Source organism: Trachypithecus francoisi, unplaced genomic scaffold (genome assembly GCF_009764315.1).
Source record: "Trachypithecus francoisi isolate TF-2019V2 unplaced genomic scaffold, Tfra_2.0 Lachesis_group6, whole genome shotgun sequence".
Taxonomy (NCBI): Eukaryota; Metazoa; Chordata; class Mammalia; order Primates; family Cercopithecidae; genus Trachypithecus; species Trachypithecus francoisi.
Genome location: NW_022681471.1, coordinates 44,340,646 through 44,368,545, shown reverse-complemented (window position 1 = coordinate 44,368,545; position 27,900 = coordinate 44,340,646). Strand labels below are relative to the sequence as shown.

The window sequence follows — 27,900 nt, the reverse complement described above, 5'->3', positions numbered from 1 at the left end:
TTACCAACAACAAAGTGGAAACCTAGATTTTATTTTATTTTATTTTTTCAGACAGAGTCTCACTCTGTCGCCCAGGCTGGAGTGCAGTGGCACAATCTCGGCTCACTGCAACCTCCACCTCCCAGGGTCAAGCATTCTCCTGCCTCAGCTTTCCGAGTAGCTGGACTTACAGGTGCCTGCTACCACGCCCAGCTAATTTTTGTATTTTTAGTAGAGATGGGGTTTCACCATGTTGACCAGGCTGGTCTCGAACTTCTGACCTTGTGATCCACCCGTCTCGACCTCCCAAAGTGCTGGGATTACAGGCGTGAACCACCACGCTTGGGGTAGATTTTTTTAAAGAATGTAAATGGGTTCCAATTCATCATGATCATTAGCATTAACAACAGCATATTATTATTAGATTATTGTTATTCTTCTGGAGAAAGATAATACATTAAAATGAATGAAATACAAGGGTGATGGTAGTTAACTTCCTGGGAGCTACCTGATAGAGAGACTGTGTTTTCTTCGGTCCAATGAGACTGGGCTTTACCCACACATCCCAGAAGTAGCCAGGTTAAACATGGCCTCATTTAACTGGCAAGGGAAGAAGAAGGAAAGGGAGAAATAGGTGGGGTACTTTACATAGACCTCAGATCATCTCTCTTTTAAAGGGGTTTTCTTTCTAATATACCATAAAGTCCTGCAGTTCAGCATGGTGGCTCTCTTCAGCTGCTGACCAGTAAAGCTCGGCACCTCAATCTGCGGCCTATGTCACTTGAGAGGTATTCTCAGGGCAGCTGGGGAGTGGTAGAAGTGATCTCTCTCTCTCTATCCCCTCTACCCACTGTCTCTCTCTCTCTGGGTTTACCTGGAACATATTCTCCATATTATCTGTGATCCCAAACAAATGTCTATTTTTTATGGACAACTTCCTTTAAAAAATTTTTTTTTACAGTTTCCCTTTTGAAAAATGAAAATTCAGTAAGTCAGAATGTCTTTTTTTTTTTTTTTTTTTTTTTTTTTTGAGACGGAGTCTCGCGCTGTCACCCAGGCTGGAGTGCTGTGGCCGGATCTCAGCTCACTGCAAGCTCCGCCTCCCGGGTTCACGCCATTCTCCTGCCTCAGCCTCCCGAGTAGCTGGGACTACAGGCGCCGCCACCTCGCCCGGCTAGTTTTTTGTAGTTTTTAGTAGAGACGGGGTTTCACCATGTTAGTCAGGATGGTCTCGATCTCCTGACCTCGTGATCCGCCCGTCTCGGCCTCCCAAAGTGCTAGGATTACAGGCTTGAGCCACCGCGCCGGGCCAGTCAGAATGTCTTTTATTTAAGAAAACAAAGTCTCTTGGGACTCTGAGAGCCGATGCATGGGTAACTTTTCTTTTTTCCCCAGTAGGTGTCCCATCATTTTGTGAAGTAGACTTCTCCAGGTTGTAAAGCAGAAACTTCTTTTTGAGGTTCAGATACAGTGACTCAGTGGCATTCTCAAGGTCTCTAGACATGGAGCGTCCCAGAGCTCTGGCAAAGAAGCCGAGTTGACCTGAACACCAGCTTTTCTGTGGCTCAGTGTTGGTGACTTTAGGAACACTGGGCATAAATTGTACTGTTTTCTGCTGATATTTCCATCTTCCCAAATTGTGACTTCCTTATACATTGCTTTGCAGAAAACTTGCTTTATTTGATGAATGGAATTCCTTGGCTGTTTATGTTTCAATGGATAACACAGTGGTCATTGAAGATATCAGTGAGTTACCAGTCTGTTTAACTTCCCAGCTGATGGGTGATGAATTCCTTCCTCACCATTCAGAATTCTGGGACTCAAGAGAGTCTCTCTGGTCTTCCCCACCAGGGCAGGGGAGCTTAGGGGAGCACAGGGCTCTGATTCTTTCTTTTCAGTTTTCTGAGAGGGAGAACACCATTAGAGGGGCCTTGCTGCTCCTCAGTGAGGTACCACACTCCTTCCCTGCAGAAAACACAAAGTGCATATAATTTATTCAACCACCAACAGATCTTTCATGGAGGCTCACCCTTGTCCAGGCCTGTGATTCCTGCACTGAGGAGTCAGAGCAACCTAAAGATACAGTCCCTGTCTCAAAGGCCCAGGCAGACTTGAGAAATGAGCTTCTTACAATGAGCCCAGAATCCCTATTGGGAGCTAAACAAGTACCCTGCGGCCGGAATGAAGAGCGTGAGCCCTAAAGAAATGGCCTGGGCTTCGTGCGGGTGGGGAGTCAACTGAGCCCTGGTGGCAGAGGAGAGGGCCTTCTAGGCAGGGTGGGGGGCATGTGAGGTTCCCCTTAGTTTTGATATTGGAGTATCTTCTAGGGCTGAAGACTCCTTACTTATCCAATTTTCTGTTCTTCCATTTCTAGAAAAAATGTGCCGTGTCCTTCCCTTGAGTGCTGACACAGCTGGTGACAGGCCTCCCGATTCTTTGACTGCTTCAAACCAGAGTAAGGGCACCTCTGCCCACTGCCCGGCCTGGAAGCCCCTGCTGCTCATTGTGCCCCTTCGCCTGGGCATAAACCAAATCAATCCTGTCTATGTTGATGCATTCAAAGTAAGTCGCTTCTTTCCCCGAGCCCATTGCTGCCTGCCCATCACACCGCCATCTCAGCACAGAGATCCGTGAGCAGCAGTCCACAAGTGAGTTGAGAATCTTGCATTCTCTTTCTCTCCAGGAGTGTTTTAAGATGCCACAGTCTTTAGGGGCATTAGGAGGAAAACCAATAACGCGTATTATTTCATAGGATTCTTAGGTAAGAAAGGAGGAATCACAAGTAGTCATCGTGGGCTATGGAGGGCATGGGGACAAGGTTTGCATGGGAGACCAGGCAATTCCAGTTAGTGGGTTCCCATCTAGCCCAGGGATGCCACGGCCTCTGGTCAGCTCCTTCTGTCTCCAGCCTAACTAATGGAGAGTGATGTTTCTGTGTGCCTGACGGAAAGCATGTCCAATTTCAATGCCTTTACTTCCTTGCTTCTTGATAAGATGGTTCCATTGCTTTCCCACTGGATAGCTCCAAGGTCACAGCATTGCTCCAGCATATCTCTCTCCTGCCTGTGGGGCCCAGGGTGGTGGAATTTCAATCCCTTGACTTTGCCAATATCTCTCTCATTAGGGCCAGCTGGCTCATTGTTCAGAGCTGTGACAGGGTGGGAATTAGAGGAGGCAAAGACAGAAGTATCCTTTTCCTGAGAATGGGGACTAAGCCTTAAAACCACTAACCTCTTAATGTGAACCCGGGCAAGCAGCCCAACATTCCCTGCATAGTAAGGCACCTCTGGAAACCCAGTCTCTTGACTCACTAGCTATGACCAGAGACATTTGAGGTCCTTGGTACACAAGGGAAGCTAGCCTAGTGCTTCTGAAGCTTTAGCATGCACATGAATCACCTTGAGAGCCTATTGAAGTGCAGGTTCAGTAGGTCTTGGGTGGGGCCTGAGAGTCTGCATTTCTAACTAGGTGGTGCTGATGCTGCTGGTCCACAGACCATACTTTGCATACCCAGGGCCTAAACACCTGGTTAGTGTTGAACAGCATGTGTTAGAGAGTGATGTGGCCAGGAAAGTTTGGTACAGGACACCTGTTGCAGGGGTGGGGTGGTCTGAGACTTGGCCTCAAGAAAGTTATGAGCTCAGATTGGTTGACACAGAAAGGAGAGCTACAGGAGTTACAAGGGAATGGCATGAGGCACGTGCAAAGGACAGGATGGAGATGGCCTTAGTCATCCTCCCCAACACATCTCTTCTTGGACATTCAGGGAGGTGACGTGGGATGGGAACAGACACACCTGGCTTTGCATGCTAATCCCCCACTTGCTACTGTGTGGCTTCAGGAAAAAGATATCAGTATTCAGTCTCAGGTTCCTCTTATGTAAAATAGGGTTAATGCCTGACTCACCCTGTTGTCATCTTACAGTAAAGCGTTCAGCCAGGCATATAGGACAGTCAGTGAAAGGTGGCTGCACCTTGCTTGACCCCAACACCTCTTTCCTTTGCCAGCCCCTTCTTCCTCTCTTTAGGTTGGCGGGGGGCGGGGGCGGGGGGTGGGGAGCGGGGCGCAGGGATTGCACAGCTGCCTCTGTTTTCTCTAATGCTGCTGTCTATTGGTTGAGCCTAAGAATTACAGCTAAATGGAAAATGTAGAGCCTGTAAAGGCTTTTATTTTTCTAAGTATAAAATCTAGGCCGGGCGCGGTGGCTCAAGCCTGTAATCCCAGCACTTTGGGAGGCCGAGTCGGGTGGATCACGAGGTCAGGAGATCGAGACCATCCTGGCTAACACGGTGAAACCCCGTCTCTACTAAAAAATACAAAAAACTAGCCGGGCGAGGTGGTGGGCGCCTGTAGTCCCAGCTGCTCGGGAGGCTGAGGCAGGAGAATGGCGTGAACCCGGGAGGCGGAGCTTGCAGTGAGCCGAGATCCGGCCACAGCACTCCAGCCTGGTCGACAGAGCGAGACTCCGTCTCAAAAAAAAAAAAAAATCTAGTATTTGGAGTTTTGCAAAATCAGATGCCCTCTGTTCCTAAGCATGTGGGTTCAAAGAAAATGTTGCAAAAAATAGATTTCCAGTTGTTCATGCTTGACTTAGTCCCTTCAGGTGGCTATAGCAGAATAGTATAGACGAGGTGGCTTTATAAACAACAGAAATTTATGTCTCACTGTTCTAGAGGCACTGTTACCTTGTGTACCAAGTACCTCAAATGTCTCACTGTTCTAGAGGTCCAAGATCCAGGCACTGGCAGATTCGGTGTCTGGTGAGAGCCCACTTCCTGGTTAATAGATGGCTGTTATCTTGCTGTGTCCTCAAATGGCAGAAGAGGCAAAGGAGCTTTCTGGAGTCTCTTTTATGAAGGCACTAATCCATTCATAGGGGCTCCACCCTCATGATCAAAGGCCCCACTTCCTAGTACTATCATTTTGGGGGTTAGGATTTCAACATATGAATTTTAGGGAGACATAAACATTCAGTCCACAACAGTGTTTGAGGGCAACTTTGAAACAGATTAGAAAATAACTTTGGAGGAATCTCAGTGAATAGTGTATGTGATTCCGGGTGCCCTGGCCTCCCTATCCCAAGTTACCTCCAGAGAATTTCTCCAAGGTGGTGTAGCCGTCCTGTTTCTTGAGGCCACTGGGTCAGGGTAGCTTTTGTGAAGTTTGACTACTCATTAAAAAGATGTGGGCAATCCTCAGTTCTTTAATACCCCAAGACAGAGGTTCACATAGTGCCCATTTGCCTGTTAACTTTTATAAGTCCTTTGTGCAAACTTCACTTGAGGGCTTTAAGTCCCTCCAACTCCTCTTTTCTGACTCACACCCTTACTGTTTGAGGTTGAGTGGTCCAGATTGGCAGAATGTCTGAAGCGAGGGAAGAGATGCAAGTTGCCATTTTCTAAATAGTTGTCCCATTCCAGAGACTCTGCAAAGTGTATTATCTCTCTTTCTACACACACACACATATATTACACACAAGCATTTATACATATATATACATACTTACATATACATTTTATATATTAAAAATATATATAAAATATATAAAATGTATTACATATACATATACAAAGTATTACATATACATTTTATATATTAAAAATATATATTAAAAATATATAAAATGTATTACATATACATATACAAAGTATTACATATACATTTTATATATTTATATAAATATATAAAATGTATAAATGTATATATAAAATACATTGTATGTAAATAAATATATATATAAATATACAAATAAATAAAATGTATAAAAATATATAAAATAAGTAAAATGTATATATAAAATATATATAATGTATTACATATGCATATACAAAGTATTATATATTATATATATAATATATAAAATAGATAAATAAAATGTGTTATATACACCATGGAATACTATGTAGCCATAAAAAGTAATGAAATCATGTCCTCTGCAGCAACATGGATGGAGCTGGAGGCCATTACCTAAGTGTACTGTATGTCTTATAAGCACTCTCAGAAATGATGCAGCTTGTGGCTGGGTGTGGTGGCCCACACTTGTAATCCCAGCACTTTGGGAGGCCAAGGCCAGTGGATCGCCTGAGCTCAGGAGTTCGAGACCAGCCTTGGCAACATGGTGAAATGCCGTCTATACCAAACATACAAAAAATTAGCTGGATGTGGTGGTGTATGCCTATAGACCCAGCTACTTGGGAGGCTGAGATGGGGATTACTTCCAAGCAGATTGCTTGAGCCCAGGAGGTCAAGGCTGCAGTGAGCCAAGATTGTGCCACTGCACTCCAGCCTGGGTGACAGATCGTGTTAGTCAGGGTTCTCTAGAGGGCCAGAACTAATGGAATATATATACATATATATGTGTATATATGTGTGTGTATGTTACATACACACACAGACACACATACATATATATAAATATAAAAATATATAAAGGGGAGTTTATTAAGTATTAACTCACATGATCACAAGGTCCCACAATAGGCCATCTGCAGGCTGAGGAGCAAGGACAGCCAGTCTGACTTCCAAACCTGAAGAACTTGGAGTCTGATGTTTGAGGGCAGGAAACATCCAGCGTGGAGAAAGATGTAGGCTGGGAGGCTAGGCCCATCTCTGTTTTTCACATTTTTCTGCTTGCCGCCCTGGCAACTGGTTAGATTGTGCCCACCTGATTAAGAGTGGGTCTGCCTTCCCCAGCCCACTGACTCAAATGTTAATCTGCTTTGGCAACACCCTCACAGACACACCCAGGATCAATACGTTGTCTCCTTCAATCCAATCAAGTGGACACTCAGTATTAACCATCACAAGTCCACCCCTTGTCAACTGGTACACATATACATATCCTGAGATCATACATCATCTTCAAATAAAGACAATAATAAGGCCATAATTTGTCTAACATAATACAACTATCCTTCGTACAACTGGAAACGCACCAATCCCCAACCCAAATACTATTACGTAAACTTAACAATACTTAAATGCTGATGTGAAGTCAATAAATCTTATGTCACATGATAAAGGAGAAAGGAATAAAATGAGAATATCTTCTGAGTACAAGTGTATACATGCACAAACATGTTTTTAACAAAAGAAGGAGGAAATATTTATGACAATTGCAGTCCTCGTTTCTGTAGCTGGTCACGTGGTCGTAGCTAGTATTGATGACTACCTTCTTTTACCACCCATACTGTATTCCCTTTGCCTTCAATAAACACTTCAGCAGGTCATGGTTTTTTTCCTGGTGGAGTGACCCAAACCTTCATTCCTGAAGGGTCTGGGCCATTTGTAGTCCTGCCTGGATTGGGCTGTTGCAGTTTCCCATTGACCTTAATCACAGGGCACGGTAATACTAAGAGACACCCAAATGGATCTCCTGTATTCCATGCATACTTTTTCTTACCTCCATTGTGGGGCAGTAGACTGATTTCATCTTGATAGTCCGAGTCAGTCACCCCAGCCAACACTGTAACTCCCTTATTAGCCTGTTGATGTAAAGGTAAGAGGAGCCCAAAGTATCCACGTGGCAATCTTAACTTCTGATTTAATGGAATCGTTGTGTCTCCTGGTGGCAGCATTTCTTCCCCTGGGACTAAGACCTCTAGGCCAGCAGAACTTAATGTCAGGGGAACAGGAAGCAAAATTTTGCTAGTGGATCACTAGGGCTGATGGTGAGTGGTGCCACTTCCACTTCCACCCCTTGATTCCTGGACCTGTGAATCCTGGCTATGAGAGAAAGAGTACCATATATTGAATGCCAATTCAGAGCTTACACAGCCTTCTGGAAAACTTTGCCCCAGCCCTACAAAGTATTGTCACCTAGTTGGCATTGTAATTGTAACTTCAAAATGAAATTCCACCATTCTGTCAATCCAGCTGCTTCAGGCTGATGGGGAACATGGTAAACCAGTGAATTCCATGAGAATGAGCCCACTGCCACACTTTCTTAGCCATAAAGTAAGTGCCTTGGTCAGAGTCTGTTTGGAATACCGTGATGTTGGATAAGGCTGATGGGGAACATGGTAAGACCAGTGAATTCCATGAGAATGAGCCCACTGTCACACTTTCTTAGCCATAAAGTCAGAGCTGTGTGGAAGACCATGATGGTGGATAAGGCATTCTGTGAGTCCATGGATGGGAGTCTTGGCAGAAGCATTGTGTACAGGATAGGTAAACCCATATGTGGACTAAATGTTTATTCCAGTGAGAATAAATCTCTGCCCTTTCCATGATGGAAGAAGCCCAATATAATCAACCTGCCACCAGGTAGCTGGCTGATCACCCCGAGGAATGGTGCCATATTGAGGGCTCCGTGTTGGTCTCTGCTGCTGGCAAATTGGGCACTCAGCAGCGGCCGTAGCCAGGTCAACCTTGGTGAGTGGAAGTCCATGTTGCTGAACCCATGTGTAACCTCCATCCCTGCCACCATGGCCACTTTGTTCATGGGCCCATTGGGTGATGACACAGGTAGCTGGGGAAAGAGGCTGAGTGGTGTCCACAGAATGGGTCATCCTATCTACTTGATTATTAAAATTCTCCTCTGCTGAGGTCATTCATTGGTGAGTACTCACATGGCATACAAATATCTTCACAGTTTTTGACCACTCAGAGAGGTCCATCTACATATTTCTTCCCCAAATTGGCATCAATTTCCCAATCATGCTTCCTCCAAGTCCCTGACCATCCAGTCAAACCATTGACTATAGCCCATGAATTAGTATATAATCGCACATGTGGCCGTTTCTCCTTCCATGCAAAGTGCACAATCAGGTGCACTGCTTGAAGTTATGCCCACTGGAAAGATTTCCCTTCAGTGGGCCGGAGTAACACACCCAAATGAGAAATATGTTGCCTCCAAAATCCAAATAGGCCCAATAGGCATTGTGTCTGTTTCTTGGTTGCAGGAGGGGCCAATTGCAGCAACTTATCCTTCACCTTAGAAAGAATATCTTGACAGGCCCCACACCACTGGACCCCTAGAAACTTTACTGAGGTAGAAGGTCCCTGAATTTTAGTCAGATTTATTTCCCATCCTCTGGGAAATAAATTATTAGCAAATGTCTTACCAATAAGTCCAGTGTGTTTGCTACTTCTTGCTCACTGGATCCAATCAGCATAATGTCATCAATGTAATGGACCAGTGTGGAAGTGAAAAGCAATCAAGGTCTCTCCAAATAAGATTATGACACAAAGATGAAGAGTTCATATGCCCCTGAGGTAGGACAGTAAAGATATATTGCTGGCCTTGCCAGCTGAAGGCAAATTGCTTCTGGTGGGCCTTATGGATAGGAATGGACAAAAAGGCATTTGCCAGGTCAATGGCTGCATACCAGGTACCAGGAGATGCGTTAATTTGCTCAAGCAATGAAGCTACATCTGGTACAGCAGCTGCAATTGGAGTCACCACTTGGTTAAGCCTACAATAATCCACTGTCATTCTCCAAGATCCATCTGTCTTCTGCACAGGCCAAATGAGAGAGTTGAACTGGGATGTGGTGGGAATCACCGCCTCTGTGTCTTTCAGGTCCTTGATGGTGGCACTAATCTCTGCAGTCCCTCAAGGGATGCAATATTGTTTTTGATTTACTATTTTCCTAGGTAGAGGGAGCTCTAATGGCTTCCATTTAACCTTTCTCACCGTAATAGCCCTCACCCTACCAGTCAGGGAGCCAATGTAGGGGTTCTGCCAGCTGCTAAGTATGTCTATGTCAATTATGCATTCTGGCACTGGGGAAATGACCATGGGATGAGTCTGGGGACCCTCTGGGCCCATTGTAAGTCGCACCTGAGCTAAAACACCATTGATTACCTGACCTCCATAAGCCCCTGCTTTAACTGGAGGACCACAATGATGTTTTGGGTTCCCTGGAATCAATGTCAGCTCAGAGCCAGTGTCCAGTAAGCCCCGAAATATCTGATCATTTCCCTTTCCCCAATGCACAGTTACCCTGCTAAAAGGCCAGAGGTCTCCTTGGGGAAGGATGGGAGAACAATTCACTGCATAAATGTCAGTAATATAGTGAGGTCCTTCCTCAAGGGGACCTGGCCTCCCCTTCATTCAGGGGGTTCTGGGTCTGTAAACTGGCTCAGGTCTGGAAATTGATTGATGGGCTGTGAGTCTCCGTTTTTGTAATTCAAATTAGTCTTTTGTGCATTTGACCTAGAAGTTTTCTGCTTATATAAATTAAGTAGGAATGCAGTAGGCTTCCTATCAATTTCACTTCTAGAAACACCATGATTAATTAGCCAATGCCAGAGCTCTACATGAGTCAGACTGTTCTGATTGCAGTAGTCTGAAGGCAATAGTCAGACTATTGCTTTGCCTCTGCTGTCCATTACGGTAACTACGCCCACCTTGCCTTTGATGGTTGAGTGCTGCCACTTGGCCCCTGCCACCTCAGGATCCAATTATTCCCATTATATTTAAATTTTGTAGTTGACTGCAGTTCCCACTGTTAGATCTGACATACAGAGAAGAGCAATTACAGTACTCTTCGAAGATGCAGGTGCTGCCCTCACAAATCTATTTTGCAAGGCATTGGTCAAGGGTATATCTTCTGGACTCTCCCAGCTGGGATGACTAATCCACTCCACCATCCCAATCTCCCTAAGCCTTTTGATCCCTTCCTCTACATAAAACCAAGGGAGATCAGGCATTTCCATCTCGCTCACAGTGGGTGATCTTTTAATCCATATTTCAGCTAACCAACCAAATAAGCTATTTAGAACCTTTTTTAACTCCCCGAGCTGCAACATTAAATGCAGTCTCTAACATAGTGGGCCCAAATCAATAAATTCAGCCTGATCCAACTCTGTGTTCCTTCCACCATTATCCCACACCCTTAATATCCGTGCCCATGCCTGTTTTCCAGGTTTCTGTTTATATAAATTAGAAAACTCAAGCAGTTCTTTTTGAGTATAGTGCACCTCCTCATGGGTCACACTCTCAATCTCACCTCCAGGAGCCCACCAGGACTTTAGTCTAAAGTCTGGAAGCAAACAGAGGTGTTGGGGGTGGCTCCTGAGGAGAATCCACATTATCTTGCCTGGCAACTGCCTCAGGGGAGGCCATCACTGTTGCTTCAGGCAGCGCAGGGTTTAGCTCCTCAGGCAAAGGTGGAAAGGCTGATGGCAGCATGGGCCGGGGAGGGGATGTTGCCACTACTGGGGATGGGGAAGCTGTTTCTTCTGGCAAAAAATGTTCATCAGAGTTTACAAACTCAGTGTCCCCAGCTTCATCAGGGTCCACCCCCACATTCCCATTCCAAGTTGCAGGGTCCCATTCTTTTCCAATCAATGCCCTCACTTTAACAGTAGACACCTGGCGAGGCTGTGCAGGCATCTTTTGTTGCAGCTCAGCCACTCGCATGATAAGAGCTTGTGTCTGTTTTTCCACAATTTCAGCTCTTTCTCTACAGGAGATAAGACTCTCACTTAGGGCAATCTTAGCAGATTTTAGGTTCAATATCTGCTTCTGAAACCTGGAGTTGGAATCCCTGAGTTCATTTTCCTTCATCACTTTGTCCACTGAACTTAGGCGCAACCAACCAGCTTCATTATGTTCCTTGGTTTTCCACGTATGGTCAATTGTATTTTGTATAGTCACTGAACTCCTTGCCTCTCATGAGCAATGATTCAGGTGTGTCAAATGCATTATTTTGCATAACTATCTAAACAGTCCACACCAAGGACTATCAGTATTCCCTATACTATTAGAAGTAGAGTCCTTAGCATTTCTGGGTCTAATCATATTAAGTAGCCAACTCCAGAAACCCCAAAACCAATGAAAGAACTCCATCCTAATATTCTGTTCCTCTAGAACAACTCCTGGTACCAAAATCTGTATCAGTCAGGATTCTCTAGAGGGACAGATAGATAGATAGATAGATAGATAGATATAATATATAGATATATTCCATTTATATGATATATATATTCCATTTATATAATACTGTATATATACACATATATGAGTTTATTAAGTATTAACTCACATGATCGCAAGGTCCCGCAATAGGCCATCTGCAGGCTGAGGAGGAAGGACAGCCAGTCGGAGTTCTAAAACTGAAGAACTTGGAGTCCAATGTTTGAGGGCAGGAAGCATCCAGCATGGGAGAAAGATGTAGGCTAGGAGGCTAGGGCCGTCTCTCTTTTTCACATTTTTCTGCCTGCCACCCTGGCAACTGGTTAGATTGTGCCCACCCAGATTAAGGACGGGTCTGTCTTTCCCAGCCCACTGACTCAAATGTTAATCTCCTTTGGCAACACCCTTGTAGACACACCTGGGATCAATACTTTGCATCCTTCAATCAGTCAAGTTGACACTCAGTATTAACCAGTACACAGAGGGAGACCCTGTCTCAAAAAAAAAAGATGCAGCTCATCAAGCTCCACTCCATGCACATCCACACACACAGACATACTACCCATGGGAAAAGGTCCAAGTCAGAGTCAGAGAAGATGTTATTATTCCCAACACCTTAACTCCAAACATCTCAGCAGATGACTCAGTTCTAAAACTGTTTTGGCTTTCTATTTTCTTGCCTACAACTTCCTTTCCCTCAGACCTTTCTGTGGTCTTAGGTAGGCTTCCTTCTAGCCATCTTGGTTGCTCTTTAGTGTAATCTGTGGCTTTTTCGATACCACTGATCTTGCCTACCTGTGGTCTAGGGGAAAAATATCTACCTTGACCTTCATAAAGCAAGTCATATGGGGGGATTGATTTCTATATACTCTTAACCATACATTTCTAGGGAAATACTGTTGATTTGCAGTAAAATAATTCTCTGGCCACTTTCTTTTTTTTTTTTTTTTGAGACGGAGTCTCGCTCTGTCGCCCAGGCTAGAGTGCAGTGGCCGGATCTCAGCTCACTGCAAGCTCCACCTCCCGGGTTCACGCCATTCTCCTGCCTCAGCCTCCCGAGTAGCTGGGACTACAGGCACCCACCACCTCGCCCGGCTAGTTTTTTTATATTTTTTAGTAGAGACGGGGTTTCACCGTGTTAGCCAGGATGGTCTCGATCTCCTGACCTTGTGATCCGCCCGTCTCGGCCTCCCAAAGTGCTGGGATTACAGGCTTGAGCCACCGCGCCCGGCCTCTCTGGCCACTTTCTATTTGTGTTGTGTTTTAAGCATTTCACAGAGGTGAAATCTTCTGGTCCTTGTAATATACCATGAGGCAAGTAGAACAGGCCCAATGACCCTAGTTTAAAAACAAGAAAGTTAAGACAGAGTGAATTAAGTGGTTTGTCCTTGGCGTATGATAGAAAAATGTTAAACCTTTCAAGAGACTTCAGAAACAAGCATATTCTTTGCCAACAGAAACATGTGGATGTGCCCAGCAAAATCCTGGATACCATTTCGGAGGGAGTCTTTGGGGCATCCCTCCCTACCCCAGTCTTTGGCAGCAGGTAGATCTCTCCTTGCTCGCCTGATGTAGCCGAGCATACAGAGAACCAGATGGCCTTCAGGCCCCAACAGCGAGGCTGGGGTACCTCGTAGGCACTTTTGCCTCCTCAGCCTGTGGCTGATGAACAGTAGAGGGACTCTCAGCCCTTTGAATATCAGGTCAAAGCAGAAATTTTATTATCCTAAACTCCTCCCATGTCATTTTGGGCCTAGACTTTTTCAATTTAATGAAGCATAGACTATATCTCTTGTGTCAAGGTCAGTCATGTCAAAGTGAATTTTCCAAGTGAGCGGTATCTGTACTGATGTTAATGTGACGAAGGCAGTGCTTTCTGACAGGAACTTACTAACTTGCTAATAAGTACTAGCTTGCTAGCTAATCAGGACCCGAAGTCAGCTCACTGGTTTCTCATCCATAAAGAGTCAGCATTCCCATTCCATAAAAAGTCAGCATTTCTTTTGAAGGTCAGGACCTCCTCCCTTACCAGAGGTGCTCTCTGAGCGTGGGACTGAGAACCAGCGGTCTAGCCTGAGACGCTTTCCAATGTCAAAAGAGGCAGAAAGCTCCCTGATGGTACCTGGGCCCGCGACCTGGTGACCCCACCTACCACCTCTTTGCTACTGCTGCTCACAGAGCCTGCCATGCCATCTGTGGTCTCTCATTCCCACATCTTCTCAAACCTGTCACTTTCCATTTTGGACTTGGACTTTGAGGAGATGTAAACGGTAGGGCACGTCTTCTCATTGAATGATAAGATTTGGGCGCAAGTGGCTTCCTTTAATCATGCTCACCCTGGCTTCAGGCTTTCTGTCATTCCATTCTCATTGTCACCAAGGGAGGGGTTAAGAGAACCAGAGTGCCTTCTCCCAACGACAGCAGTGGGGCCAGAACTGGTAGTCCTTTGAAGGTTAAGCATATCTCCTTCAAAACAGGTGACGAGCTCATCTTCTTGGACCCTCACACAACCCAGACCTTTGTCGACACTGAAGAGAATGGAACGGTTAATGACCAGACTTTCCATTGCCTGCAGTCCCCACAGCGAATGAACATCCTGAACCTGGATCCTTCAGTAGCACTGGTGGGTATTCCTAGGTTGAGTGGGCCAGGAGATACGATGTGTACAGATTGGTTGCCTGGGAGTTATCCAGATTGCTAGGTAGGGAGGCAAGAGTATGTTTGCTCACTATCCCCATTAGAGGCAGTAGAATATAGTGGGGAAGGAATGGACCCTGAAGCCAAACTGCTCCAGTTGGAATCTTGGCTCTGCCACTTACTAACTGTATTAGTCTGTTCTCCCACTGCTAATAAAGACATACCTGAGGCTGGGTAATTTATAAAGGAAAGACGTTTAGTTGACTCACGGTTCCACATGGCTGGGGAGGCCTCCCAATCATGCTGGAAGATGAAGGAAGAGCAAAGGGGTGTCTTACATGGTGGCAGGCAAGAGAGCTTATGCAGGGGAACTCCCATTTATAAAACCATCAGATCTCATGAGCCTTATTCACTACCACAAGGACAGTATGGGGGAAACCACCCCATGATTCAGTTATCTCTACCTGGTCCCACCCTTGACACATGGGGATTATTACAATTCAAGATGAGATTTGGGAGAGGACACAGCCAAACCATATCACTAACTATGCACTTAGGAGGAGTGAATCTTTCTGAGCCTCGGTCTTCTCATCTCTAACATGAGAAAAATAATAGTTCCTTCCTTATGGGGTTGTATGAGGTGCAGTGCATGTAAGGCACTTAGCACTGACCTGGCACATTGTAAGCATTCTATAAATGTTAATTATCATCATCTTTCCCCCGTTTCCTTCTTGTCCTCAAATTATTGCTACCCAGGCACAGGGAGGAAGATGGGATATCACTAGGGAGAGAGAAGGGAGCAAGATGCCCTGGGTGCACACAATCTAGGAAGCTGCAGGGTTTTCCGCCAGAAGTATGATTGGTGTCTACACACACTGAAGGGGCATCTGCCTGTGAAGTAGCCAGTGGTTCTGAGGCCTGTCTGCATCCTCTCCTCCAGTTTAATCCAATTGTCAGTATACCAGTGACCAAGAGCTGTGAGTCCTCCTCTTGTGAACCATTCTTTCACTACTCTGGGATGGCTTTGAGGTTGAGAAAGCGCAGACTGATGGTTCTCTCTGTTCTGATAGATAACTTCCTGAAGGTCAATGCCAGCTTCTTAAGTATTGCCTCTAGCTAAAAGTACTATTTGGCTTTTGTTTGTTGGCTTAATTGAATGTTCTTTGGAGATGTGTATTTTTGTACACTGAAAGTAATGGAATTAACCCTATACTTTGAAGATGATCTTCAAGTAAAATATCTCACAGCATGAGGAAAGAGGGAAAGGGACAGAGAGCAAGGGTGAGAATGAAAGCAAGACTTGAGAGAGTGATGTGTATGTCTGGGTAAGGCAGTGAGTTAGGAGAGAGAGAAGCCCAGGCAGTCTTCCTCCTTTATTGCTGGGAAGTCACATCCACAGAGACTGGCCCACATCCTAATTCTGGGCCAACAGCTCCATTGTGCAATACCAAGGGTAATTCTAAGTTGTGTTCTTTTGCTTTTCCCCAAGGGATTTTTCTGCAAAGAAGAAAAAGACTTTGATAACTGGTGTAGCCTTGTTCAGAAGGTAAAGCTATATGTTTTTCTTAGTCTGAAAAATGAAGTCACTCAATTTTATTCCTTTTCAAGATTGTTTTTCATAGTAAAAAAAAAAAAATCCTACTCTGATACGACTTCACTGCAAGAGAAAGAAACTAAGGCAACAAAGAAACTGTCAGGTGTGGGGAATTGTGCATAACTTCGGGGGAACTGAACAAAAATTTTGGTTTGAAGGGAGTGATATTTTTAGTGATGAAACTTAATGTTTTATCTCATTAATAGAGAATTATTTTCTAAAGGCAATACTTACATTTTAGAATGCAGCAAAGCTGTATTTATGTCACATTTAAAGGTGGAATGAGAATTTTCTGGTAAGACTATGCCTTTTATTTTATTTTATTATTATTTTTTGAGACAACGTCTCGCTCTGTCACCCAGGCTGGAGTGCAGTGGTGGGATCTGGGAGCACTGCAACCTCCGTCTCCCAGGTTCAAGAGATTCTCCTCCCTCAGCCTACCGAGTAGCTGGGATTACAGGCGCCTACCACCACACCCAGCTAATTTTTTTTTTTTTTTTGGTACAAAGTCTCGCTCTGTCGCCCAGGCTAGAGTGCAGTGGCATGATCTCCGCTCACTGCAAGCTCCATCTCCCAGGTTCACGTCATTCTCCTGCCTCAGCCTCTGGAGTAGCTGGGACTACAGGCACCCGCCACCACACCCGGCTAATTTTTTGTATTTTTAGTAGAGACGGGGTTTCACTATGTTTGCTAGGATGATCTCGATCTCCTGACCTCGTGATCCGCCCACCTCGGCCTCCCAAAGTGCTGGGGTTACAAGTGTGAGCCACGGCACCTGGCCCATTTTTTGTATTTTTAGTAGAGACAGGGTTTCACCACATTGGGCAGGTTGGTCTCAAACTCCTGACCACAGGTGATCTGCCCACCTCGGCCTTCCAAAGTGCTGGGATTACAGGCATGAGCCACCGTGCCCAGCTAAGACTATGCCATTTAAATTAGGATATATACCATCCATGTTGGACTGCCACTGAAACCATGCCAATATGTAGCAATAGTCTCTTGGGACAGATTTAATTTGACTAACTGACATTTCTTTGGAGCCAATGCTTCAGGAACATCTCACCCCTAAAGTGAGCTGGACCCATGCATCTGGCACAGGAACTATGCCTCATGATGGAGAATAGGCAGTGAGTGCTGGCCTTCATCAGATACTCCCCGCAATATCCTTCCTTCCTGGCCAAACAGTATCTAGAATTGAAGATGGCTGGGTCTTCCGATGGTTCAAGTAGAGGATGCATGTATTTTCTAGGCCCCTGTTTTCACCTGGCAACCAGCAGACCACTGTCTCAGGATTTGGGGTCAAAGATTGCCAATTAGAAATGTGACTCTGCAGTATTTAAAACTGTTTCGGTATCTCCCCAGGAAATTTTGAAGGAGAATTTAAGGATGTTTGAATTAGTTCAGAAACATCCATCGCACTGGCCTCCCTTTGTACCTCCAGCCAAGCCAGAAGTGACAACCACTGGGGCAGGTAAGCTGTTGTTCAGTGGCTCTCAGCTAGCAGACCCATGTATAGCAATTGTTTTATGAGAAAGAAGGAATTGTGGCCCATGCTTTCTGTGGACAGTAAAATTTCTTCTCAGCTGGAGTGATCAAAAAATGGTGCTTCTGATTATTTTAATCTTCAGATGAGCTGATATTTACCAATTCAAAGAATGATAAAAGAAGAAAATGAGCTCGTTGCAAAAGTTCCATGCAAAATCAAGATGACTAGATTGCTTTTTCAAGGTCTGGTTCAGGATAGCAAATTGAGGCCATCGATAATTCAAAGGTATCTTGAAGGCTTGCATAGCCTTGGCCACATCACCGTCGTTAGGTTTATTTAACAAGTCTGGCTATTTTAAGTCTTTATAGAGAATTCTATACTTGGCAGTAGTTCTAATTTTAAGTCTCCTCCACACAAGTCTTTGTTTAGTAAAGCAATTAAAAATGCATAGTCTTAACTACTGAGTAATGTATTGATTGACTACTTCAACCCAAGTGTCAAGCTTTTCTTCCTACTCATTTCCATATTCTGATAGAATTCATTGACTCTACTGAGCAACTGGAGGAGTTTGATCTGGAGGAAGATTTTGAGATTCTGAGTGTGTAGAATCCTGGGAACTCAACTTGAAGGTCTGTCTTCCATCTGGCACCATAAAAACATGAACTTATTACATAAAACTTTTCTAGTCAGCAAGTGCCTATATGCCAATAGCATACAAACTCAATAGCAATCATGACTGAGCCAATCACTGTTTCTCAGAAAAACAAGACAAAACAAAGACAGTAACCCTTCCCTGGAAAGAAATAGAACAATCATGGAGCCTAGGAGCAGACAGATGAGGAGGAGTTCATTGCTTCCCAGCTTGTCTTACATGGCTACAGCAAGTCTTCAGCTGCTGCAATGAGGAAATGGGCATCTGGAAGACAGACAGCAACTCTCAGCTTGCTTCAAGCACCAGCAGATAAAAGATGGTTAAGCTGTTCTTCATCCTTTCAGATGTGACCTCTTTTGGACTAAATACTAAGAAGCACTCTGTTCTCTTGCTCAAATAATAAAGTGACTGAATCAGGGAGGAAAAGGTTCTTGTTAAATTATTTGATTGTGTAGTTTAAGTAATATAATTTATATCAAAATGTTTGTCACAGAAACAATGTCAAATGTACACTGCTAGATCCTCCCTCCTATTTGCGGGAATCTTACTGTTTAATGGGTCACTGTCCCCATTCTTACTGATACTTTTGTCAGATGTCACCCTGTCCTTAAATCATGATCACTTAAATCAGGGGTCAGCAAACTTTTTCTGTAAAGGGCCAGACGGTAAATACTTTGGGCTTTGCAGGCCATGCGGCCTTTGTCACATCTACTTAACTCTGTTGTTGACATGCAAAAGCAGCAATAGACAATATGCACGTAAATGAGTGTGGCTGTAATCCAAGAAAACTTTATTTACAAAAACAGGTGGAGGGCTGGGTTTGGCCTGCAGGCTGTAGCTTGCCAATCAGTGACTTAAATTGTTGATTTTTGTTTGGTAAATTAAAAATAAATTGTGTTTGAAGTATACCCTACTTGGTTGACAGCCATATTTAGAATTGTTGATGTGGTGAATTACACACTTAATCTGTGCATCATATACAATTCCAAACCATTTGAAGAATAGCAACATAATAGGTTTTAAAGCATGTATTCATCAAATTAGCTTTGCTAACAACTTTCCTGTGAGGATGAATCTCAAGCCCCAGCCATATCTTCCCATTTTCCTTTCCTTGCTCCCTTAACTTGCCTGCATTTCACCCCAATCCTTAATCAAGTCCTGAGGAAGGCCAACAACTGGAAGCTAGCGCCAAACCAATTCACTTGTTTCCTTAGATTCCATGTTTTTCTTTTTTCCCCAGTATATTCCAATGGTTCAAAATTCAAAAGATATAAAATTATATTCAGTGACTTGACTCTCTCTCTGATAGGTCAGTTCCTCCCTTGAAAGTTCCCAATGGTATTAACTTCTTGTTTATCCTCCCAGAGGATGCATTTTATGCATATATAAATATATGCACACACAGACACAGAGCTCGGATTTGTTTTTAATGACTCCAACATTCTCTTTTATTTTATCTACAAATGATCCTAAGGCTGCAGAAGTATGAAAATGCCTTTCTTGAACTCTTTTTTTTTATTCAAAAAAATTTATTTTTGTCAACCTACATCATGCTTTGATATGTTGAACTCTAGTGTGTGACAGGGATAAAAGCAGGCATGGGCTTATCTTGAAGCAGCTAATGGGTTTGTTGACCGTTAGGGACTGTTTCAGCCCTTTGACTTTGATCATCTTCTGATTTTTTCCTGCCTCAGTGTTTTTTTATAGAGTTCGACTTGGTAGTAACAGAAATCTCTCAGGCTCTGAGAGGGACTCATAAATTGCAGTGAGATGGACATTAGAAAGCTTTCATAAAAGAGCATCAAAAGAGTCACATGTTCCGATTTCATTTATTTTATTTGCTATGTACAAAACTGACACCATGCTTATTACTCAGGAGGTGAAGATAATAATAATTCAGATTATACTGATTATGCTTTGTCTGTATTGGCACAGGTTATATAATACTTAAGGAAACAGAATCACCTGGAAGAAACTGCCTCATGTCAACATAGCTAAGAGTGTTCTGGGAAACTGATAATTAAAGAAAATGGCTAAAACAAACTCCCCCAAACAGAATACAGTGTACTGCATAGCCAATTCAGGCTTGCTTTAGGTCTGCTAACTGCTCAAGAGGAGTGTGCTAGATTTTTATGAGGTTTAAAAAAACATATTAAAATAGTTTAATAGGCTACCTGTGAAAGAGCAATTGGGCAACCATTTAGCAGAAAGTCTGTAACATCCTCAGAATATAAGGAAACCAACACTGTGCAGCTTCAGTTTGCCACATTGCACACATCTGGATGGCATTTGGAATAAACAGGGACTTCTGAGAAACTGGGATGTGGGATTTACCTTTGTGTTCCTGGAGTCAAAAGCAAAATTCACACATCCTTACCCACCCACACCTCTACTCCTGGCCCAGGAAAAAAGGCTGTCATTCTCATTCCCTTTGATAGGCTTGGCCACATTTGTTGCATCCTCTGCTCTACTTTGGACCAGGCCAAGTCCTCTGTCTCTGGCTGGAGGGGGAGCCGGCAAGGAGGAAACGGTTTGTTTAGGACCATATGCCATTAATGACCACCAACCCCAACCCAGCAGCTGGACTTCAAGCCTCCTTAAGCTGTATGGGGCCCAGTCTTGCTCATTCTAGAGAGAGCTAAAGCTCACCCTGGGCTACTGGGTGGCACCTCATTTCAATTCTCTTGCCTGCCTAGACACAGTGGGCCTCCTTGAACAGTGAGGACTTGCCCTGTGCAGACCTGAGCCATCCATGAATGTTCGCTTAGATAATTTAAGTGTGGAAACACTGGGTTCTGATGAAGCCAAATAATGTGTGCTGACCTCTGTACATGAAGAAATGACTGATTAGCGATTAGGGAGAGATTTTCGATCAAGACAGTGAGGAGAAAGCTAGCAGTGGTGGCCCATCAAATCTTTCTGAGGTAGCCATGAATAGTCACACAATCATCCAAATCAAACAGTAGCACCAGCTTGACGGAAACGGGACAGCAGATCTCAGCAGGGTGGGCTCATCTCTCTGGACCCGAGGGCTAGGGTGACGAGTGTGCCGTAGTCTAGCCCAAATGAGACTCCAAGGTACAACTTGACAGATAGGCAAAGGGGCTCAGGCCTTCCTTCTTCAGACCATTCAGGTTTGTGAGGTGACTGTTGTGAGGGGCAGGGGAGGGCAAGGGGCAGAGTGGCAGGTGCCACCCTACAGGCTTTTCATACACACCTGGCAGCGACTGACTCGAGTGTGGAGCTGCCCAGCTTTCAGCGTTTCAGACACAGGCAACTCCCCAAACTGCTGCCTCTCCTCCACTGTGGTCAACCAGAAGCTGTATTTGTTTGCAAAGTAGTGGCAGGTGCCTCGGGCACCACTGCACTCGATGAAAGGGGTGGCCCGAAAGTCCTCTAGGCAGGAGCCAGGTGAGACCAGGGACTGGCCTCCACCCTCGGCACCAGCGGCAGTGTGCTGAAACAGACAGGAGATTCGTGCATGAGCTGTGCCTGCCAAGGGTTGGTGTGGGGAGGGGATGGGTGCTCCGTTTCTACGGGGGGCACGTGAGCTTCATTCCTAAGCCCTGGTTCTTTGTCTCAGCCCCCACTTCAAGCCAGCATACCAAGAGCTGTGTTTTAGGGGCAAGAGCTGCTTGTCCTCCCTGATAGCAGCTTTCAGGGCCAAGAGTGCCCCCCTCCAAGCTCCCTAGTGCCCCCCTAACCCACTATGTGGGCAATGACTACATGTCAAGCAGCAATTCCCAAACTGCTACTGTCCCACTGGGTTCAGAGGTGTGTTAGGTACCCCCTTGCAAAATTTCCACCGACAAATGGATCTGAGAAAGGCTGAGTGAAGGAAAATTCAATAGGCTTCTGGACGGCAGTTCTCAGAGCCCTCTCTCAACCGTGCACTGTACTCTAAGAAGGGAAAGAGGGACAGTCCAGAACACTACTGAAGTTCCTTATTTGTTGTATTTGGCCTAAATGTCCTGGCCCTCACCTCGGAGGGCTCCCTCAGAATTCAGTTTCAGGGCTACACATGAGCTGGTGGTCTTCAGTTACTATTCCCATAGACGCCAGCTTCAGTCTCTCCACAGCCCTGCCTCTCTCCCTTCACTTTAGCTGGGCTATCATCTGGACCACAAGGAGATAGGGAAGAGGCCTAATACACAACCACGTCAGAAAGTGGCCAATGGGACAAATGCCCAAGTTGGCACACAGGGACTCCTTACTTTGCAGAACTTTGCAAGAGTGAGAGTCTCCATGGGACCTTTCAGGTGACCTTTCCTGACAACTGTAGCATCAACATTTTCCTGATTTTGACCCTGAGAATCAAAAACTTTCTAAAACGCACAACACATTTTCCTGCTTTACTGAGTAGCAGACACTAGGTTATTTGAAACTTTGCAGATGAATCAGACTCATCATTGTGAATGTCAGTTTTTGTGGGGGATGATTATGCAAGAGCCCCATACCAAGGGGTACAGCCCATAGAACTCTTGGGCCTCCTTTGAATGATTTTCTTCTTTTTGATAGGTATGTCTCGTCTCGTTGCTTCAGTATGCCTTGCTAGGCGGTCCAACTTCTAACCCTTACATATCTTCAGGAATAATATTCTAGTATGTTAGGATTAATGTGTAAAGGAAGAGTAAAGAGATTCTGAATAAGGGCTCCCATAAGCAGAGCACATGAGCTTTAGCACACAGCGTTTGTACCATTTCCTGTGGAAGCTCAGGGGCCTCCTCTTATTTCCTGGTCAGGGTGGTGGACAGGACAGAAGGGCAGATGAGGTGATTCTGTATTACATTGGGATAAACTATCCAATGTCCAAAGACAGAGCACAACAAGGGAAAGTACCTTTCTCTGGGTAGGTACGCTCATGTGAGGGAGCCTGCAGCTCTGGTCGTTTTTTAAAGACACTCTCACCATCTCACCCTTGGCAATTCAACAGAGAAGCTCCGGCAAGGCAGAGTACTTCCATGGGTGCCACAGTGGTTTTCCCTGGGGGATGTGCTGACCCTAAACCTGACCTTTTATTGGAAGAAACATCCCCAGGCATTCAGAGGATAGTATGTAAGGGATGTGATGCCTCTTTGGGCCTGCAGATTATTCTTTTTCTTAGCAAGACACACAGCACAGCTGGCCGCTGCCTTCCCTCCGAAATGGAGAGACAGCAAAAATACCAGCAAGGACATATAAACACAGCATGCACTCATTAAAGCCTTTTGGGAGGAGATGGCAGAGGCCAGAGGGATCTGGGAGGGTGGACAGAAGAGGGGACAGTGCCATGGCTGGGCTGATTAGTGAGACTGTGTCCTGGCCCCGAGTGGTGACAGCCTCTCCCTCACTGTCCTCCCAGATCATAGTGTGTTTTGCTCTTCCCTTGGGTGTGGCATAACTGAAGCAGGCATGGAGATGGCGGGGCACTGACCTGTGACTCGCAGATATTCTAGCCCCTGAACCACTGGGTGCAAACTGCTGTCTTTCCCCTACATTCATAACTACCTGCCATTCATGCAGAACTGGATTCTCCATTCTTTAGCCAAGCCCAGTCCAAGCATTTCTCTTCTTTTCAAACTCTATGCTTTCTACCTGGTGTCCCTTGAACCTGGAAACCAATCCAAGGGGCCCTTTGCCTCCAACTGGGGGAGGGGACAGTGCAGGACCTTACCATGAGGAAGGAGTACCCAATCCAGAGGCTGCGCCAGCCCAGGGGGCACTGCGGGATGGTGATGTCCTGGCTGTGCACAGCAATGGCTTGCGAGGGTGCCTCACACACAGAGCAGCGGCTGATGTACTGGGGAATCTGGGTCTGGCTGACGGGCATCATGGGGATAGGGGCAGTAGTGGAGAGCCAGTAGGATTTATCATTGCGCCTGGCATAGTGGCACACCTCGTTGATGTTGCAGTAGATGAAGGGCATGGTGCTGAAGCGGGGCAGACAGGAGCCAGCAAAGCCTGGAAGGAGAGAAAATGGGCAAGGGCAGGGAAGGTCTGGCTGAGGGGCTTTGACGAGACGGTGGTTTGGGTTTACATCCAATCACTTGCACCAGACTGAGGCAGCGCTCTCCTTCCAGTCCTGTAACATTGTACACACGCTGAAGTGTGTTGATCAAATTCTGTTTTAAATGCACCAGGGAAATTTGATAATAACAAGAATCTTTTTATAAGCTGTATAATTCTGCCCTAATTAATCTGCTTTGAAAGAAACAGCATTTAATAGACTGAGTCTGCGTTTAAGATTTAGCACGCCTGCAGACAACACAATTCATTCTCAGGTAATCATCACTGCCCTGCAGGTCATATTATTATTGTTACTACTACTAATTGCTAATATTTAGTGGATGCTTAAATGCCAAATGTTGCTCTAAGCATTTTACATTGGGTGACTGATTCATGCAATCTTTCCACCAACCTGTGTGACAGGTACTAGAGTTAGCTTTGTTCCACTAAGGAGGAAGCCAAAGCCTAGAGAGGTTGAATAACTAATGCAGTGTACACAGCTAGTAAGTGATAGAGTCAGGATTTGAACCCAGATCCACCTGACTCCAGAGCTGATGCTTGTAACTCATTACACAACAGTGGACCTAGAAAGGGCTGGGAGAAGAGAGGGGTTGGCTGTTGGTGTTTGTGGGGACAAGTGACCAGGGCTGACTGTCAGAGCTGGTACCTACCCAGGTCCTGGTTATGGGCTTTCTCTTGCCCCTCCACGAACAGTAAGCTGTACCCCACCCATAGCTGGCTCATCCCGATGGGACACAGAGGCACCTGTTCCGACTGGCTGTGCTTTACCAACGTGTAGCCCACTCTCGCGCTCTGGCCAGGCGTTCCAGGCATCCCGAAGGGGCCTTGCTGCCCGGGAGCTCCTGAGAGAGACAGAGCATAGAAGGTGAGTGTGGTGCAGCTAATGATAACATCAGCTACTCACATTGTGCCACGCATTGTGCAAGGCGTGTTATACACATGTGTTTTCTCACTCAATCCTCACGATGACCCTGGAAAATGGCATTACCACCCCAATTTTTAGATGAGAAAATTGAGGCTCAGATGTCCTACAGCTAGTAAGTGGTAGAGCTACAACTCTATCTCAGATGTATCCAGCTACAGAGGCCCCGTTTTTCAAAGTACATTGTTAGGCTTCCTTCCCATAGCCACCTGGCCTTGGGGTCTCTCTGAGTGGGGATTAGGGTATGGAGAGGGACACTTCTCAGGTCCAGCCTTGCAGGCCCTCATAGGAGTTAACTATGTAGCTGCTGAATCAGAGGCATTCAAAGCAGCGTTAGGATTAGCAGGGTAAAATCTTGCCCTCCTCTCCTGCCCATGACAGATATGACAAATCAACTGCCAGTTTCCCACTGAGCCTCTGAACTGTTCTCTACTCAGGACAACTAATTTGTCATCCCCAATGTAAAGTGGGACATAAATAGAAGAGGTACACAGACAGCCACACCTTATCTCAAGTGTTGTTATCCCTTGAACATCCCCCTCCCATGTATGTCACAATCCCTGGGTAGAAAAGGGGAGGGAGGCCGGGCACGGTGGCTCACGCCTGTAATCCCAGCACTTTGGGAGGCCAAGGCGGGCGGATCACGAGGTCAGGAGATGGAGACCATCCTGGCTAACCCGGTAGAAACCCCATCTCTACCAAAAATACAAAAAATTAACCAGGCACGGTGGTGGGTGCCTGTAGTCCCAGCTACTCGGGAGGCTGAGGCAGGAGAATGGCGTGAACCCGGGAGGCAGAGCTTGCAGTGAGTGGAGACTGAGCCACTGAACTCCAGCCTGGGCGTCAGAGCGAGACTCCGTCTCAAAAAAAAAAAAAAAAAAAAGGAAGGGGAGGTAAAGGGCAGGGGGCCATCTGTAGTATAAAGATAGACCTTTTAAGCACTGGAAGAGAGCCCAGAAAAGGATCTGGAACAGTCCTTTGCCTTCCAGAATGTAGGGTATCCCTTCACAGACTCAGAGGGTAGTGAGGAGTGAATGGACTTAGAGCCCAGTTTTTGAGCATCTTAGGAGTGTCAATCTCTACCACTGGGTTTACTAAGTTTCAGACTTGAAGTTTTACTCACCCCTAGCCTCAAACCCTCCCAGACCCCGCCCCCCGCCCCTGCCTCCTAATGTGGCATCATCAGACCTTCAAATCCTGGAGGGCCTTGCAGTCCAGGCAGACCAGGATCACCAAGAGCCCCAGGTGGGCCTGGGAGCCCACTGGGACCATCTTTGCCGGGAATGCCAGGTAAACCTTTGGAGCCTGCAGGAAAGAAAGCCCAAAGGAGGGTACTCAATGTAGAGGGTCCTCAGGTGCCTTCCCCAGGAAAGGAGATTTGTGTGTCATGCCTAAGACTCACTAGGAGACGGTGCACTGGCTGTCGACTTGGTGTGCACACTGCACATCAAGGTTGCAGCCACCTGGGCTAGTTCTTAGTTCATGGAGGCATCTCTACCCTGGGGCAGTGCCCTCGACTTAGCCTATCTAAGCCCCTTCATGCCCACTTCCTCCTCCCTTCTTCTCATCCTCCCAGCAACATTGGAAATTATGCAGGGCAACTGCTAGCATCCCATATCAGAAATGAAGACACTGAGGCCGGGTGCAGTGGCTCGTGCCTGTAATCCCAGCAGTTTGGGAGGCCGAAGTGGGCAGATCGCCATAAGTCAGGAGTTTGAGACCAGCCTGGCCAACATGAGGAAACCTTGTCTCTATTAAAAATACAAAAATTAGCTGGGTGTGGTGGCATGCACCTGTAGTCCCTGCTATTCGGGAGGCTGAGGCAGGAGAATCACTTGAATTCGAGAGGTGGAAGTTGCAGTGAGGCGAGATGGCGCCAGTGCACTCCAGCCTGGGTGACAGAGCAAGACTCTGTCTCAAAAATAAAATAAATAAATAAATAAATAAAAGTAAGAGGAAGAGGAAGAGGAAGAAGAAGAAAAGGAGAAGGAGAAGGAGGAGGAGAAGGAGAAGGAGAAGAAAAAATGAGGACGCCGAGACCCAGACAGACTTCTAACTTACTCCAGTTAGAGGCCAGGTTTTCTGTCCCCCAGCCTTGGACTTTCTTCATTGTCTTGTGTGGCCCTTTATTCACCACCACACTCCCTCCATCTCTCTGCCGCACATTAGAGAGGGGTGAGTGGTCTGGAGTAGCAACCTTGCTCTGCCCTCACATCCTCTAAAGCCAAGTACCAAGTACAACCACCCTGCTGGTCCTGCTGGCCCTTCTTCTCCCCAACAGGATACTTGGGAGCTTTGTGAAAGAACAGAGGCAACGCTTGATGAAGACAAACCCTTGGAGCTGGACGTCCAAGCCAGTCTCTCAGCCAAGCTGTCTCAACCCCCCAACAAATCTCCTTTCCCTGGCACCCTCCTCACCTTGTAGGCCTACAGGGCCTTGAGCCCCAGGGTCCCCAGTGAGGCCAGGGATGCCATCGATCCCTGGTAGACCCAAGGGTCCAGGAGGAACCTGGACAGCTTCTGCAGTTGGTGTTTGTCCAGGAGCACCTTGGGGGCCAGAAGAGCCTGTGGGCAGGTGGGGGAAATAAGAACATCAGGCTGAGGCAGAGGGAGGTGGCTGGGGCCCTAGACGCCTTCTTTACTATCTTGCAATCAACCGTTTTCTACCTTGTTTGGCCCCACAGGATATCTGGATATCTCCAGGATGGCACTGTGTGATATTATACAATGCCTTCTTTATCCATCTCTCTCCCCGGTGGCT

General features: G+C 45.9%; 2 protein-coding genes across 2 annotated transcripts in view; one reads left to right on the top strand and one right to left on the bottom strand.

Moving 5' to 3' along the window:
• The window catches only part of ATG4A (autophagy related 4A cysteine peptidase), a 78,152-nt gene extending 59,033 nt beyond the window's left edge, over nt 1-19,119 (top strand). Inside the window, 8 exon segments of the mRNA XM_033201862.1 lie at nt 1,646-1,725; nt 2,354-2,541; nt 2,663-2,708; nt 2,711-2,740; nt 14,320-14,465; nt 15,969-16,025; nt 17,436-17,544; nt 18,095-19,119. Of these exon segments, the coding sequence (XP_033057753.1) occupies nt 1,646-1,725; nt 2,354-2,541; nt 2,663-2,708; nt 2,711-2,740; nt 14,320-14,465; nt 15,969-16,025; nt 17,436-17,544; nt 18,095-18,165 (727 nt within the window). The 3' untranslated portion in view covers nt 18,166-19,119.
• A 902-nt stretch (nt 19,120-20,021) lies between these two features.
• The window catches only part of COL4A6 (collagen type IV alpha 6 chain), a 293,859-nt gene continuing 285,980 nt past the window's right edge, over nt 20,022-27,900 (bottom strand). The window contains 5 exon segments of the mRNA XM_033201864.1: nt 20,022-21,668; nt 23,865-24,151; nt 24,868-25,059; nt 26,328-26,444; nt 27,558-27,704. Coding sequence (XP_033057755.1) covers nt 21,408-21,668; nt 23,865-24,151; nt 24,868-25,059; nt 26,328-26,444; nt 27,558-27,704 — 1,004 coding nt within the window. The 3' untranslated portion in view covers nt 20,022-21,407.